Source organism: Callospermophilus lateralis, chromosome 11 (genome assembly GCF_048772815.1).
Source record: "Callospermophilus lateralis isolate mCalLat2 chromosome 11, mCalLat2.hap1, whole genome shotgun sequence".
NCBI lineage: Eukaryota > Metazoa > Chordata > Mammalia > Rodentia > Sciuridae > Callospermophilus > Callospermophilus lateralis.
This window is the reverse complement of record NC_135315.1, coordinates 627,983-643,113: the sequence shown is the minus strand read 5'-3', so window position 1 is coordinate 643,113 and position 15,131 is coordinate 627,983. Positions and strand designations below refer to the sequence as shown.

At 56.7% G+C, this 15,131-nt stretch overlaps 1 protein-coding gene across 1 annotated transcript in view; it reads right to left on the bottom strand.

The window, feature by feature from the left end:
• Ogfod3 (2-oxoglutarate and iron dependent oxygenase domain containing 3) overlaps positions 1–15,131 on the bottom strand; it is a 29,391-nt gene that overhangs the window by 13,640 nt on the left and 620 nt on the right. The window contains exons 2-6 of the mRNA XM_076871129.2: positions 9,917–10,137; positions 6,967–7,042; positions 5,576–5,618; positions 3,616–3,680; positions 3,099–3,155 (exon numbers count right to left, since the gene is read on the bottom strand). Of these exons, the coding sequence (XP_076727244.2) occupies positions 3,099–3,155; positions 3,616–3,680; positions 5,576–5,618; positions 6,967–7,042; positions 9,917–10,137 (462 nt within the window). The remainder of the gene's footprint in view (positions 1–3,098; positions 3,156–3,615; positions 3,681–5,575; positions 5,619–6,966; positions 7,043–9,916; positions 10,138–15,131) is intronic.

The following is a 15,131-nucleotide window of genomic DNA, read 5'->3' as shown; positions in this document are numbered from 1 at the left end:
AGGGACCTCACACAGGAGCCACACACCTGCTGGTCACCTGAGGACAGTCACGGCCTGGGCCCTGGGTGGACCACACACAGGGACCTCACACAGGAGCCACACACCTGCTGGTCACCTGAGGACAGCCACGGCCTGGGCCCTGGGTGGACCACACACAGGGACCTCACACAGGAGCCACACACCTGCTGGTCACCTGAGGACTGTCACGGCCTGGGCCCTGGGTGGACCACGCACAGGGACCTCACACAGGAGCCACACACCTGCTGGTCACCTGAGGACAGCCACGGCCTGGGCCCTGGGTGGACCACGCACAGGGACCTCACTCAGGAGCCACACACCTGCTGGTCACCTGAGGACAGCCACGGCCTGGGCCCTGGGTGGACCACGCACAGGGACCTCACACAGGAGCCACACACCTGCTGGTCACCTGAGGACAGTCACGGCCTGGGCCCTGGGTGGACCACACACAGGGACCTCACACAGGAGCCACACACCTGCTGGTCACCTGAGGACAGCCACGGCCTGGGCCCTGGGTGGACCACACACAGGGACCTCACACAGGAGCCACACACCTGCTGGTCACCTGAGGACAGCCACGGCCTGGGCCCTGGGTGGACCACACACAGGGACCTCACACAGGAGCCACACACCTGCTGGTCACCTGAGGACAGCCACGGCCTGGGCCCTGGGTGGACCACACACAGGGACCTCACACAGGAGCCACACACCTGCTGGTCACCTGAGGACAGCCACGGCCTGGGCCCTGGGTGGACCACGCACAGGGACCTCACTCAGGAGCCACACACCTGCTGGTCACCTGAGGACAGCCACGGCCTGGGCCCTGGGTGGACCACGCACAGGGACCTCACACAGGAGCCACACACCTGCTGGTCACCTGAGGACAGCCACGGCCTGGGCCCTGGGTGGACCACACACAGGGACCTCACACAGGAGCCACACACCTGCTGGTCACCTGAGGACTGTCACGGCCTGGGCCCTGGGTGGACCACGCACAGGGACCTCACACAGGAGCCACACACCTGCTGGTCACCTGAGGACAGCCACGGCCTGGGCCCTGGGTGAACCACACACAGGGACCTCACTCAGGAGCCACACACCTGCTGGTCACCTGAGGACAGCCACGGCCTGGGCCCTGGGTGGACCACACACAGGGACCTCACACAGGAGCCACACACCTGCTGGTCACCTGAGGACAGTCACGGCCTGGGCCCTGGGTGGACCACACACAGGGACCTCACACAGGAGCCACACACCTGCTGGTCACCTGAGGACAGCCACGGCCTGGGCCCTGGGTGGACCACACACAGGGACCTCACACAGGAGCCACACACCTGCTGGTCACCTGAGGACAGCCACGGCCTGGGCCCTGGGTGGACCACACACAGGGACCTCACACAGGAGCCACACACCTCCTGGTCACCTGAGGACAGCCACGGCCTGGGCCCTGGGTGGACCACACACAGGGACCTCACACAGGAGCCACACACCTGCTGGTCACCTGAGGACAGCCACGGCCTGGGCCCTGGGTGGACCACGCACAGGGACCTCACTCAGGAGCCACACACCTGCTGGTCACCTGAGGACAGTCACGACCTGGGCCCTGGGTGAACCACACACAGGGACCTCACACAGGAGCCACGCACCTGCTGGTCACCTGAGGACAGCCACGGCCTGGGCCCTGGGTGGACCACACACAGGGACCTCACACAGGAGCCACACACCTGCTGGTCACCTGAGGACAGCCACGGCCTGGGCCCTGGGTGGACCACACACAGGGACCTCACACAGGAGCCACACACCTGCTGGTCACCTGAGGACTGTCACGGCCTGGGCCCTGGGTGGACCACGCACAGGGACCTCACACAGGAGCCACACACCTGCTGGTCACCTGAGGACAGCCACGGCCTGGGCCCTGGGTGGACCACGCACAGGGACCTCACTCAGGAGCCACACACCTGCTGGTCACCTGAGGACAGCCACGGCCTGGGCCCTGGGTGGACCACGCACAGGGACCTCACACAGGAGCCACACACCTGCTGGTCACCTGAGGACAGCCACGGCCTGGGCCCTGGGTGGACCACGCACAGGGACCTCACACAGGAGCCACACACCTGCTGGTCACCTGAGGACAGCCACGGCCTGGGCCCTGGGTGGACCACACACAGGGACCTCACACAGGAGCCACACACCTGCTGGTCACCTGAGGACAGCCACGGCCTGGACCCTGGGTGGACCACGCACAGGGACCTCACACAGGAGCCACACACCTGCTGGTCACCTGAGGACAGCCACGGCCTGGGCCCTGGGTGGACCACGCACAGGGACCTCACTCAGGAGCCACACACCTGCTGGTCACCTGAGGACAGCCACGGCCTGGGCCCTGGGTGGACCACGCACAGGGACCTCACTCAGGAGCCGCACACCTGCTGGTCACCTGAGGACTGTCACGGCCTGGGCCCTGGGTGGACCACGCACAGGCCCTCACACGGGAGCCACGCACCTGCTGCCCACTGGCTCTGGGATGGTGGGGTCTGCTAGACTGGCATCTACTAGCTGTGCAGGCAACCAGCCCTCCTCTTGCACCCTGGACCCTAGCCTGGGTTTCCCTGAGCAACCATTTCCCTGGACACGTGGAGGTGGAGGGTCGGCTGTCTCCAGGCATGGGCTGAAGGTGTAGGTGCCCCGTGTTCAGGGGCTGGAGCCATAAGGGCACAGAAGGGGCCTCACAAAGCCATGCAGGTGCAGGGGCCATACCCAGATGCACTCCAGGGAGCCACGCTATGCCCCATTGTGCCCCCCACACTGTTGGGCTAGCCGTGGAGAGGGCTGTGGACCTTCCTGCAGCCCAACGTGGGTCTTGACAATCTCCAGACAAAGGCTCAGGTTTAGAAGCTGCAGGTGGATGAGCTGCCCCAGGATGACACTCAGGGGCGTCCAGGGAGGAGGCCTCCCTGCAGGACTGGCCGCAGGGCCTGGGTTTGCTCCTCCCCCACGCAGCCCACACCTGGGCAGAGTGCTCCCTTGCTCGCCCAGCCCTTCCTCCACCTTTGCCCGAGGTCTCTGGGGCCTCCCCTCACCTATACAACTGGAAGTCCTCTTCAGAGAAGATATTCTGTATTTTATCTCCAAAGTATCTGTGAAAAAAATAGCAAATGTGACATCTACTAGACTTTTCCTGTGTCCTTTGAATTCAGTCTTTCCTCAAACTCAACGGCCACTCCCTGGAAGAGAGCCTGGTTATCCTGCAGCGACTCCCATTCCTCAAGTAATAACTGACGTAAGAACTGAAGGGGACAGGAACGGAGCAGGGAAGCGGCTGTTGGCAGATGGGGGACACTGGGCGAGGCCAGGTAGTCTCCGAGGGGCTCTGGCCTCACCTCAGCCCTCAGGCCCTTCTGCCTTGCCTCTCCCGCTCCCAGAGTCCTGATGGCTCGATGTCTGCACACACCCATAACAGGACGGGCTCAGAGTGCTCTGAGGCTCCTGGACAGACCCCAACTCCCAAGGGCACCAAAGCAGCTCTGACCCCTGAGCACCTGGGTGAACACACCAAGGTCACGCCCAGGCCCTCACCACCCTCCCTCTGCTTCTCACCTGTACAAGTTCACGAAGTGCTTCCCCACAGACAGGGCTCCTGAGTGCAGGTCCAGGATGGACGCCTAGAAGAGAAGCCATGGGGTCGGGGGCAGTGGCCACTTCCAAAGCTGCCAGACAAACCCACTCCCCGGGCCACCTCCCCGGGCCAACTTCCTAACCCTGCCTCATGACACTCTGGGGTCCGCCATGGACACGTTTCCCAGAAACCTCTGTGCACGCCTGCGTGGGTCCCAAAGCCACCGGCTCCTCCTGCCCCGGCTCCTCCTCTCCTTCCCTCCCTCCTTCCGCTCTGCAGGGAAAACTGGGCGCGCATTCAACTGGGTACATGTGAAACATAAGTGCACAGATAAGATCTGACCTGCACACTCCATGGGACCCTCAGGACCAGGCAGCAGACATGTCCTTCACCCCAAAGTGCCCTGCAGCCCTGGCGGGCACCTGCAATCAGTCTGAGGGGAGGCATAGGCTGGGCTCCTGGTCTGTGCTCTTTCTCATCCTGGTACCAGTGGCATGCCCTGCTGTTGCCATGCTAACAGCCTGCTCCCTCTTGCTGCTGTGGCGTCCACTGCATGGACGTGCCGTCCTCCCCTCAGTGGCCAGGGACTCTCTGGTCGGGCTGGCACACAGGAGCTCGACACACACTGGCTTAGGTGCTCACTGCTCCTGGATGAGCACCTCACGGACTTGCTGGGCATGCCCCCGCTGCCTACTTCCGAGTCCTTCCCATTCTCGAGTGGCCACCAGTGCTGACCATTCTTACCTCTCCTCAGGACTACGATGACTGGCCCAGGGTGTAAATGCAATGGGGGGCTGAATAAATGCTCCCTGAACCTCCACGCAGCCACCTGACCAACGGGGTGCAAGATAAAGCCCACAGGAGGCCCAGGAAAGAGTAAAGAACTAGTCCACCCATACACGGAATTTAGTAGGTCCCCAACTGGACTACACTAAGATGCAAGAAGAGAGCTACAGATGGCCACGCCATCACAGAAGTACTCTGAAGTTCTAGAAAGGTCTGACAATTAATCTTCCCAGATGTCTCAGGTGTGCCGTGACCATAACTCAAGCTGTTACCCAACACACAGAGGCCTGACCCCAGGACAGGACCACGCGCCGAGCACCAAGCACAGTGCCGAGGGCCAGGAACTGCCTGTCCACAGGACGTGGCCTCGGGGCTGCAGCTGCAGCCGTGGAACCATGCTGGAGGCAGAGTCTGCACCTGAGAGGTCGCAGGGTGGCGCTTCCTTGGGACACTCGGGGGAAGGTCCTTCGGTGTCCTCCCAGCTCTGGGCCATGCAGCCCTTAGCTCAGTCCAGCCTCAGGCCTTTCTCCTCCTTCCCAGCCTCCCTCTGAGGAGGACACTGTCCTTGGGTTTAGGGCCCACCCTGATAGCTCAGGATGACCTCATCTCCAGGTCCTTCCTTACATCTGCAAAGAGCCTCTTTCCAAACCTGGTCACACACTCAGGCTCCAGGTGACACACCTCTGGGGGTTGATGCCTGCGCAGCGGCTGACAGGCCCCGGGGGTCTGCAGAGCCTCAGGCTTGAAGGCGGCAGAGTCCCCTGAGCACCCTCTGCTCATGGCTCAGCCTCTCTGGGCAGCCCCACAGCTGTCCTGTCTGTGCTGCCTGTCACCAGCCTCGCACACTCCCGACTCTTCCCGTCCGCTCCCTGCCTTTGGACCTCCCCGTCCCACCCCAGGATCTACAAGGCCAGTGTGTCCTGAGCCAGCTGTGGCACACCTTGAAAAGGCAGCAGCAAGGCCAGGACACTGTCCTCCCAACAATGGTGCCTCCAAGCACCCGTCAGGAGCAGTACCACGGTCAGTGCCAGGGACACTGTGGAGGACCCAGCCAGCCCACCTACTGGTGGGGTCACAGAGGGGTGCCTTCCCCACCCCAGGGAGAGCAGCGTTAAAGGTAAAGAGAGAAGTGGGCAGGGGCTGCAGCCAACTCACCCCTCCGTCGGATCCTCCCAGGGAGAGGCCCTTCTCGGCTATACTGTGGGGAAAATGATTTAAACCAGAATTGGGTGACTGGGATCCTGTCTAAGGTACCCAGGAACACGAACCAGTGTGATCTGGACCATGTCCCCAGGCTCTGCTGAGACGTATCAAACACATGCAGACCAGAGCCCTCAGCCTTCAGAGCAAGTGAGGACACTGTCAGGTGAATGAAAGTGACTTAGGAACAAAGCACCAAGCAGCGAAAGAAACATCAATCAGGCCCACGGAACCGCCTGTCCATCAGCAGGGTCTCCTGGCCAATCCTGGATCTCAGCCAGTTCCCCGACCAACTTCACTGGGACAAGGGACTCTAAGAATCTCTTTTCCTGTCCCAAGTCCTTCCCTTCCTGCCATAAGCCCCATAAAATGCCAGTCCGGTCACGCCCCCTCATGGTTTCTCCTATCTGCTCTGTCGGTCTGAGAGGGTCCCGCCCAGGGTGGGGGATCTCAATAAAGCCTTGCTCAGCGGCCTTCTAAAACCTGCCTCCTGACCTCAGGACACTACCACCTCCTGCGCTTGGGCACAGGGCTTGGGCACAGGGGCTTGGCATGAAGGAGGTCAGAGGGCCTCAGGAGCCTTGGTGGACCCAACTGACCTGCTCCCAGGCCGGTTGGGCTTGGGTGACCACAGCTCAGGAGGGGAAGAGGCCCTGCAGGGGGGGGAGGCAAAGACCTCCAGTCAGCACCTGGACCAGAGAAGACCCCCATCACGAACCAGCAGCTCTGACAGACATTTCGAGGTCACCAGGGACTCTGACCCCTTAGTGAAACACCGGTCATCCCCGATGACCAGAGGAGGAGAATGTAGAAGAGGTGTGCTCCCTATGGGGACTCGCAGCAGGACCCTGTGTGGGGACAGAGGAGAGGCCTCCAGGGCCGAGTGCCACTTGTCACACTGAGTCTGAACACTGACTGGACATCAAAGCTGACTGGACATCAAAGCTTTCTTCCCAGGTCTTCTGTAAAAGCACCACTGCCTCCGAGCAGGCGATTCCGAGAGGGACAGGCTCTGCGGAGATGAAGCCCGGCCAGATGAGAGCAGACCCGGAAACAGGATCTGGGGCCTTCCCCAAAGCAGGGGGAGCAGTCTCCAGGCAGGATGGCCTTGGGCTCCCTGGACAGCTGTGGGCAAGCTGCCCTGAAGGGTAGGCTCTGCCTCTGGAAGGTTCTGTCAGAAAGGACAGTAGGGGGCCATGGCCTTCACTTGTGGGAAGCAAGTAACTTGTCTCCCCTTGAAAGCACTTGGAAAATGATGGCCGTACTGACCTGTCTGAAGTCTGCCACCTCCCACCCGCGGCTCAACCCTGACCAGGTGCCTGGACAGAGCTCTGCAGCACGGTTACCTGCGAATCCGCTGTGCTTCCTCCCGGGTGACGGCAATGTCGGTGACACCCCGGCCACACTTCCTGGGGGTGCAGCCTGGAGGGAAACAGGTGAGGAGATAGCTGCTAAAGCCACCGGGACAATGGCTGGCAAGGCCCCTTTAGAGACCCAGGGTGGCCCGTGTGGCCAACGTACCGCTTAAAGGGGAACTTCTGATGAGCAACATGCGGCTCAGTGAAGCACACCCTGCCCACAGCCTCAGCTCTGTCCATGCACGTCCTGGGCTTCCAGTGGCCCTGTGATGGACAGGTTGACCAGCCCCAGGAGGCCATTTGTGTCCCAGACTCACACCACCTGCGCTCCTGAGCTATGCTGACCACGTGTGAGACTCAGGCTCCCTCAGGAGGCCCTCCAAGACACCCAGCAGAACTCCTGATTCCAGCCATGCCCTGCCCCAGGCCCTGACAATTCCCACCAAGTCCCTCTGCCTCTCCCTGTCCTGGTGACCTGCAGAGCTGAGAGGGAGGCGATCGAGAACTCAGGGGAGCCAGGGTGAACAGAGGCCAGGGGGTGGATGGGGCCAGGGTAGACAGGGGCCAGGGAGGTAGGTAGGGCCCAGGTAGATGGCGACCAGGAAGGTAGATGGGGACAGGGTTGTGGTGGACAGGGCTGGAGTGAACAGGGACGGGGCAGTGGTAGATGGGGCCAGGATGCAGAAGTGCATCAGATGTGAGCCCAACAGGTGATCAGTCCTGTGTTCTGGCAGCAAAAGGCAGGGCCATGCCCTGGACCAAGGTGAGCAACCTAAGGATACATCAGGCTGGCTACCATTTGCTTTTTATCCCTTTTTCCTTCTTCCTACTCAGAAGGTGAACCTAGAACCTGGAAATGGAGCCACCATCCAGGAACCACATAAATAAGTAAAGGCCATACACCCAGCACCAGCACCAGGCTTGGGCCCGTGGGGCCTTCCTCTGCCCTTCATGTAAGAAGAGCAGGTTCTTATGTGAACCTGTAAGGGGTGTGTGAACCCAGGGGCACTTTACCACACACAGACCCACATCCCCAGCCCTTTTCATTTTTTATTTTGAGACAGGATCTTGTTAAGTTGCCAAGGGTTTCACTAAATTGCTGAAGCTGGCCTCAAACTTGCAATCTTCCTGTCTCAGCTTCCTGAACAGCTGAGATTATAGATGTGTGCCATTTCTGGCCCCATGAACTTTAAAAATTTAAAAGTATGGCCAGGTGCAGTGGTACCAGGTATTTGGGAGGCTGAGGTGGGAGGATCACGAGTTCAAGGCCAGCCTTAGCAACTTAGCAAGACCCTGTCAGAAAATACAGATAACAAGGGTGGGCGCGTGGCTCAGTGGTAGAGCACGCCTGGTTCAACCCCTAGTGCTGGGAGGGGTGCCACACACACACAGTGCTGGGGCACTTGCCTGGCCTGTGACCTGGGTTCAATCCCCAGCACACAAAACAAAATCACTGTTGAACCTGGGATGTCAGAGGGAGGAGTGCTAAGATTCAGAGCAACAGTGACGGGGGACGGTCACTCTACTGACCTCAGTGGTCATTTCACTGACCTTCTTCCATGGCCACACCTGCCTCCTCTCACCCCACTGGGTGGCAGGAGCTCGGGTTCATGTGCATTTCAATGGACCCCTTTGTAGGAGAACTTGGCAATCTTTTCTTGGTTCAAGTCCAAGGCATTGAAAAAAAAAAAAAAAGCTAGCTTTTCCAGGCACAGTGGCACTGCCCGTAACCCCAGTGACGCAGGAGGCTGAGGCAGGGGGTTGTCGGGAGCTGCCATGGATGCAGCCACCTTTAAGCCCTGAAGTCCCAGGGCACTGACCAATCATTGCTTCAGTCCGGCAATAATTCATAGTGCCTGGTCAGTAACTCGGGTGTTACCCCAGCGTGGACAGCAAGGCTTGGCTCCAGGAGTAGGCGTCACCCACAGGGGACGAGCTACACTCACCTGTTCCTTTGTAATCCTACCCCTTTGCCCTTTTGGGGATAGAATGTTCCATGGAACCTCCCCTTGTGTGTCCCCTATATAGGAATAAAGAATTCCAGCGGCTCAGTCTTTCCACAGAGACTCAAGGTCGCAGAGCCGTCTCTGGATTATTGAAAAAGGCATTTCTGTGTGTTTGCGTGCTTTCTTTGCCATTTTCTTGAGTTATTGGAAGAGTCAGATTTTGTGACCCAGCATTAGGTCCCCAACTAGGGCAGATGGCGACAGGGGGTCACAGGTTGGAGGCCAGCCTCAGCAACTCAGTGAGACTTTGTCTCCAAACAGAAAATGAAAAGGGCTGGGATGTGGCTCAGTGGGGGAGTGTGTCTGAGTTCAAAGTGTCCCTGAGTTCAATCTCCAGTACTACAAAAATATTGTAATAAAAATATCTAATCCTGTCCTAAAAAGCTAGTCGTGAGTGTTGGGTTTTAAAAACTGAGAACACATCTGGGTGGCAGAGAATGTTCAGGAAGGTGCAGCAGTCAGAGAAGTGGCAGGCCGTGGTGTGGGCCAGCCCTGTACCACGTGCGCTCTCCAGGGTGCTGACTGGCCCACAGCAGCAGGCCTGGATATGCTGGGGTTCCTCTGGGCCCCGCCCCTCTCCAGCCTCCCACCTGTGCTGGCTGCCCCGTGGGGGCTGGGTGGGGGCTGGCCGGTGTGCTGGGAGGGCCCTCTGCCAGGGGCCTTCTTGTTACCACAGCTTCTGTGTATTTTCTGGCTCAACTTTCTCTTCCCCACCTTGCCATGTCTGTGACTTCACCACAGGCACCACTGGAACAACCAGACCCGGGACACTGCCTCTGCTCCCAGGCCAGGCAGTTCCAGCCGACCAGGAGGGACAGTCGTCTGCTGCCTGGCAGCTTGTAGCTTGAGCCACTATTGTCCAGCAGTGGCCATGAAACAATGCACAGAGGCCTGTGGCTCTCAGAACTGCCATTGGGCTGGGGACAACACACCTTCAAACCTCCGGTGGCCATCATAGTCTTCAGAGCAGGGCACCTCGATAAACCTGCCCGCCAGGACCTCGCCACGATGGGCCAGGACCTCGGTGACACCATCCTCGGTCCCCAGGCTGCTCCAGAGCAGGAAGGCAGCCAGCACAAGGCCAGCTCCCAGGCCCATGATCCTTAGCCACGTGTCCCTTGGCGTCTCCTGCGGTGCACGATCCTTTTTGTTCCTGGGAACAGAAAACACAATCACTGTCACCGGACCACAGTTGCATATGCTGGGAGTGCAGACAGGGGCAGAGAACATGTCACACGGCTGTGTCCAGGCTGGCCTCTGGTCAAGAAGGGCCCGTCCCAACAAACAGATGGAAAAATGTTCAACAGCTCTTGTAATCAGGGAAATGCAGATTGAAACTGAGATTCCATCTCACTCCAGTCAGAATGGCAAGAATAAAATAATAAATGCGGAACAACAATAGATGCTGGTGAGGTTGTGGGGAGGGGAACTGCAAACTAGTACAACCACTCTGGGGTGGTTGGGACACTCCTCAAAACACCAGGGACAGAGCCACCACATGATCCAGTATCCCACTCCTTGGTATCTTTCCAAAAGATCTAAAACTGGCATACTATAGCGACAGACCCACCCCAATGTTTATAGCAGCACAATTCACAATAGCTAGATTATGGTATCAACCCAGAGGCCCATCAATAGATGAATGGATAATAAAACTGTGGTAGGCATGCACAATAGCATTCTATTTGTCATTAAAAAAGGTCGATGTTTTCTCTCGTGTGAGGAAGCAAGAGTAAAATAAAAGGAAAGGGAGAGGGAGGGATAGACTATCATAAGTATAAAAGGAAGATCAGTACTGAAGAAGGAGATCAAGAGCAGAGAGGAGGGATGGGGTAGGGAGGCAATGCAGAATGAGTTCTTAAACTCATGTCATAGGCTGGAGCTGGGGCTCACTGGTAGAGAGCTTGCCTAGCATGTGTGACTCACTGGGTTCGATTCTTAGCACCACATATAAATAAAAGTCCATTGACAACTAAATTTTTTTTTAAATACTGTCATGTGCATATGTAAATACATCACAGGAAATTTACCTTTTATGCACAGGTGGAAAGCACAGATCAAATATAAATTAGCTGGGCACAGTGGCACATGCATTTAATCCCAGTAGCTCAGGAGGCTGAGGCAGGAGGATCTCAAGTTCAAAGCCAGCCTCAGCAACTTAGAGAGGCCCTAAGCAACTTGGTGAGACCCTGTCTCAAAAATAAATAAATAAAAAGGGCTGCGGATGTGGCTTAGTGGTTAAGTGACCCTGTGTTTAAACTCTGGTACCTTATATATATAACTTAACCCTAACCCTATGTACACACACACACACACACACACACACACACATAAATAGATGAGAGGAAGGAAGTCTAGTAGAGCAGAGGAAGGAGAAGAGGGGAGGGAGGAAGAACAGGAAGGAAAAGGGGAATCATGAACTAAAATCAAATTCCACGCATGTATGACTTTGTGGGGATGAACACAATTACTATGTAAAACTATAAAGCTCTAAAAATAAAAAATAAAAAGATGGCCCATCAATCCTGAGCTGCTCTGGGCACTTGCCCAGGGTCAGGGAAGCCGGAGATGGGAATGGGAGGAAGCCCACCATGCCCCACCCCTGAAGAAGCAGCTGGAGCTGTGTATGGCCCCTGACCATCTGACCAGGCAGGACTGACCCTGTTTGGTGACGGGAGAGAAGATGGAGTGACCCCAGTGGCACCCCTGGCCCACCCACAGAGCCCAGTGGGAGGGAGCACCCTGGAATGCGAGTCTCCAGTCTCCACAGGTGGCCAGGAGCACAGGGCACAGCACAAAGGTCTGCCAACAAGAAGCCTCCCCACAGCCCAGGGCTGACCATGGGGTTCAAGCAGTGCCAAGGTTGTATGCCAAGGTTGTGTGCGTGTGTGACAGCCTTCATGGGCCAAGGCCTGGACAGACAGTGGGCAGGAGGGACAGCACTTGCTGCTACAGGCACACCTGCTCCTGAAGGGGAGGGGCCTTCCACGTTCCCTCTTCCAGCTCTTCACAGTGTCACGTGAATGACTCGTGGATTCCAGTGAGAAGAGTTCCAAGGTGGAACAGCAAAGTGAGTTGTGGGTATACATGGTCGTTTTAGAAAGGGCCACAGGCTCCTCCAGGGGTGTCTTCGGGGCTCATGAAGATTCCCCCATCCATGAGAACTGCCTCTGGATACCTGGCCTCTGCTGATTAGACCAGGCTGGACAGCTGACCCCAGCCAGGCCCATATGTCTCTGCCCCTGGAACTCTGTGCCTGGTAGGGCGACAGCCAGGCCATCCAACAGCAGGCAGCTGGATGCTTAGGCTGCAGACTCAGCAGCAGGAACCAAGTCACCCCAGGTGCAAGACAGACAGCTAGGAAGGAAGGGAGAGGCAAGGAAGCTAGGTCTGAATGCGCCACCACCCTGGGGTCTCCTGCTTGGGGTGAGGTGACTCAAGGTGCACCCCAGGGACCCTGCACAACATAGGAGGGAGACAAACAGACAACACAGAGCGGCTGCTCTCCGGCTCCTGGCACAAGCTCCCCTGGCCCTGGGCTGCACAGCCTCACAGAGACCATCCTAGAGGGACAGGGCTTTGGAAACCTTGGGCACACTCCCCCGAAGTCATGCAGGGGGACGTCCTCACTCCTTTCATTGGTCTGGCACAGAGCCCAGACCCCGCCATCCACATGGCCCTGAGTGGAACAGGCAGGAAGAAGTGGGGGCCTGGGGCCCACGGTCCAGAGCAACAGCCTGCAGCCCATGTAGAGGCCAGGCATGGGGTGGTTTGCAGGCAGGTGCCACAGGAGCCCAGGGAAATGCAGCGAGAGACCTCCAAGCAAAGGAAGGACCTCTCCTGCAGGGTGTGGAGGGGTGGCTGGGCCCTGCTGGGATTAAGTCCAAGGGGCCGTGAGTGCAGGCAGGGGCAGGCACAGGCCAGGGTCCCTCCAGGCACACCACAAACAGGGGTGCAGCTGCACACCTCAGCCCTTTCCACTTTGGGTCACAACACACTCACTGTCTCCTGAGTCACAGGTTTTAAGAAACACTGTAATAGAGACCCACTCACAGGCTTCAGGCAGAGAAAAAGAGAGCAAGCATGCTCCTTAGAAAGGCTGCTTCAGTGTGAGACGTTTCACAACACAAGAGGATTTTTAAACAAAGAGTATGGGCCAGGGTGGGGCCAGGGAGACCACCACTCTGGATGGGCTGCATAAGAGGAGGTTACCCAGGGACCTAAAAGACATGGCCAGGGGAGGAGGACATTTCCAGGGCTAGGGGTGACTTTTCCAGAGTCCAGTTTCCCTGCCAGACATAGGCCTCCTGACCCAGGAAAAAGGGCCAGGCCCACACCACACTGAGAGGGAGGAGTTTCAGACACAGCTTCCTCCCATTCCCAAACTTGAATGTCTCTTTTAGAGTCAGTTAGGACATTTTTTTTTGGGGGGGGGGTACCAGGGATAGAATCCAAGAGTGCTGAACCACTGAGCCACATCCCCCATTTTTATATTTTATTTAGACAGGGTCTAAGTTGCATTAGGGCCTCGCTAAGTTGCTGAAACTGTCCTCGAACTTGTGATCCTCTGTTCTCAGCCTCCCAAGCGTTGAGATTACAGGTGTAATGCCACCAAGCCCAACTGTTTGTTTTTTAATATATAGAGATGTGTTTATTCTTCTGGGAAAACAGTCAACAGTGAATGAGTCTGTTTCCCACTCAGACTTGTGAAATGCCTGTCCGCTTTCGGGGTAACTGGTAAACTGAGACATGTATGCCTAGCCACCCACATGCACCCTGAAGTCTCAGGGTACCTTTTAACTGGGCAGGGAATCCTTAGGGTGAAGTTCTGAGCAATGGATTGCATTTCAAGGTGCTTTTCTACCTGGGTCAATACAGCATTCTACACTCACCCTTCATTATGAACAGAAGTTGTTACTGTTTTAGACAGTTGGCACGTTAACTGGAATTTTAAAATTTATTAATTAAATAACTTCAATATTATCTCAGAAGGACAAAAACAGATGTATATTTGTACTTGAAATATTCTCTCGAGGAGATTTAATTTGGGGGGGATGGAGGATATGCCTACATAATCTGTATGTTATTCATGCTTAATAAAATTACAGTTGCCAGCCAGCATGAGGCATTTGAGATCTTACTAGCAAAATCCAAGAGTATCTAAGGCAAAAAGGAATAAAAATCTTTTCAAGAACAAACGATGAGGTTTAAGTTACTGCAACCTAATCTAAGCCTTAGTAATCTTCCTGACGTTTTCTAACTGGTGGTTTCAATGTGCAACTTGTCAAGAGAAAGGAATCAGTTCCCAGAAGAGCAAAAACAAAAGCAAACAAAATCGTCTCATGCATGTAAAAGCCCTCTCACCCTCATTACTAACCAGCTCTCAACTCTAAGTTTAAGTCCCAAGACCACACCACTCGTTCCTCCATCACTAGGACAACCCTGAACTCCATGGGAAGGTGGACTTTATGGTTTACAGTGAAGATGTACTTCTAAGGTTGTAAAGATGGTGTTCACCCTGAGGGGACAGAGCAGGTCACCAGCAGCTCAGCTGATAGGGTGCTCCTCCCCCCATATCTCCACCTCTCTAGGGGGTCTGTGATCCATGCTTCCCCCCTTTCTCCACCTCTCTAGGGGTTCTGTGATCCATGCTCTGTCTTAATGCTGCTCCCCACTACTTTCTGGCTGCCCTGGCATGGCACCTTCTTGGGGGCCAACATGTGCAGTGCTCCCAGTTTGCCGCACAGGGGAATGAACCCAGGGTGCGAACCCAGGGTGCTCTACACTGAGCTACAGTCCTAGTCTTCATTTTGCGACAGGATCTTGCTGAGTTGCCCAGGTTGGCCTGGCACTTGAGATACTCCTGCTTCTGCCTCACAAGAGTGGCATGGAGAGCAGGGGTTTTTGTTGTTGTTGTTGTTTGTTTTGTGGTCCTGGGGACTGAACCCAAGGCCTTGTGCATGCGAGGCAAGCATTCTACCAACTGAGCTGTGTCCCCAGCCCTGGGAGCAGTTTTGAGATGACGAGGACACACTCTCAGACCTTGATGCCTCTCCCCATGGGATCCATCCCGAGCCAGGGACACAGGAACAAGGTCAAGGTTCTGGCAACCCACAAGCCATTTTTGCTGAAATGGGAACGGCTGAG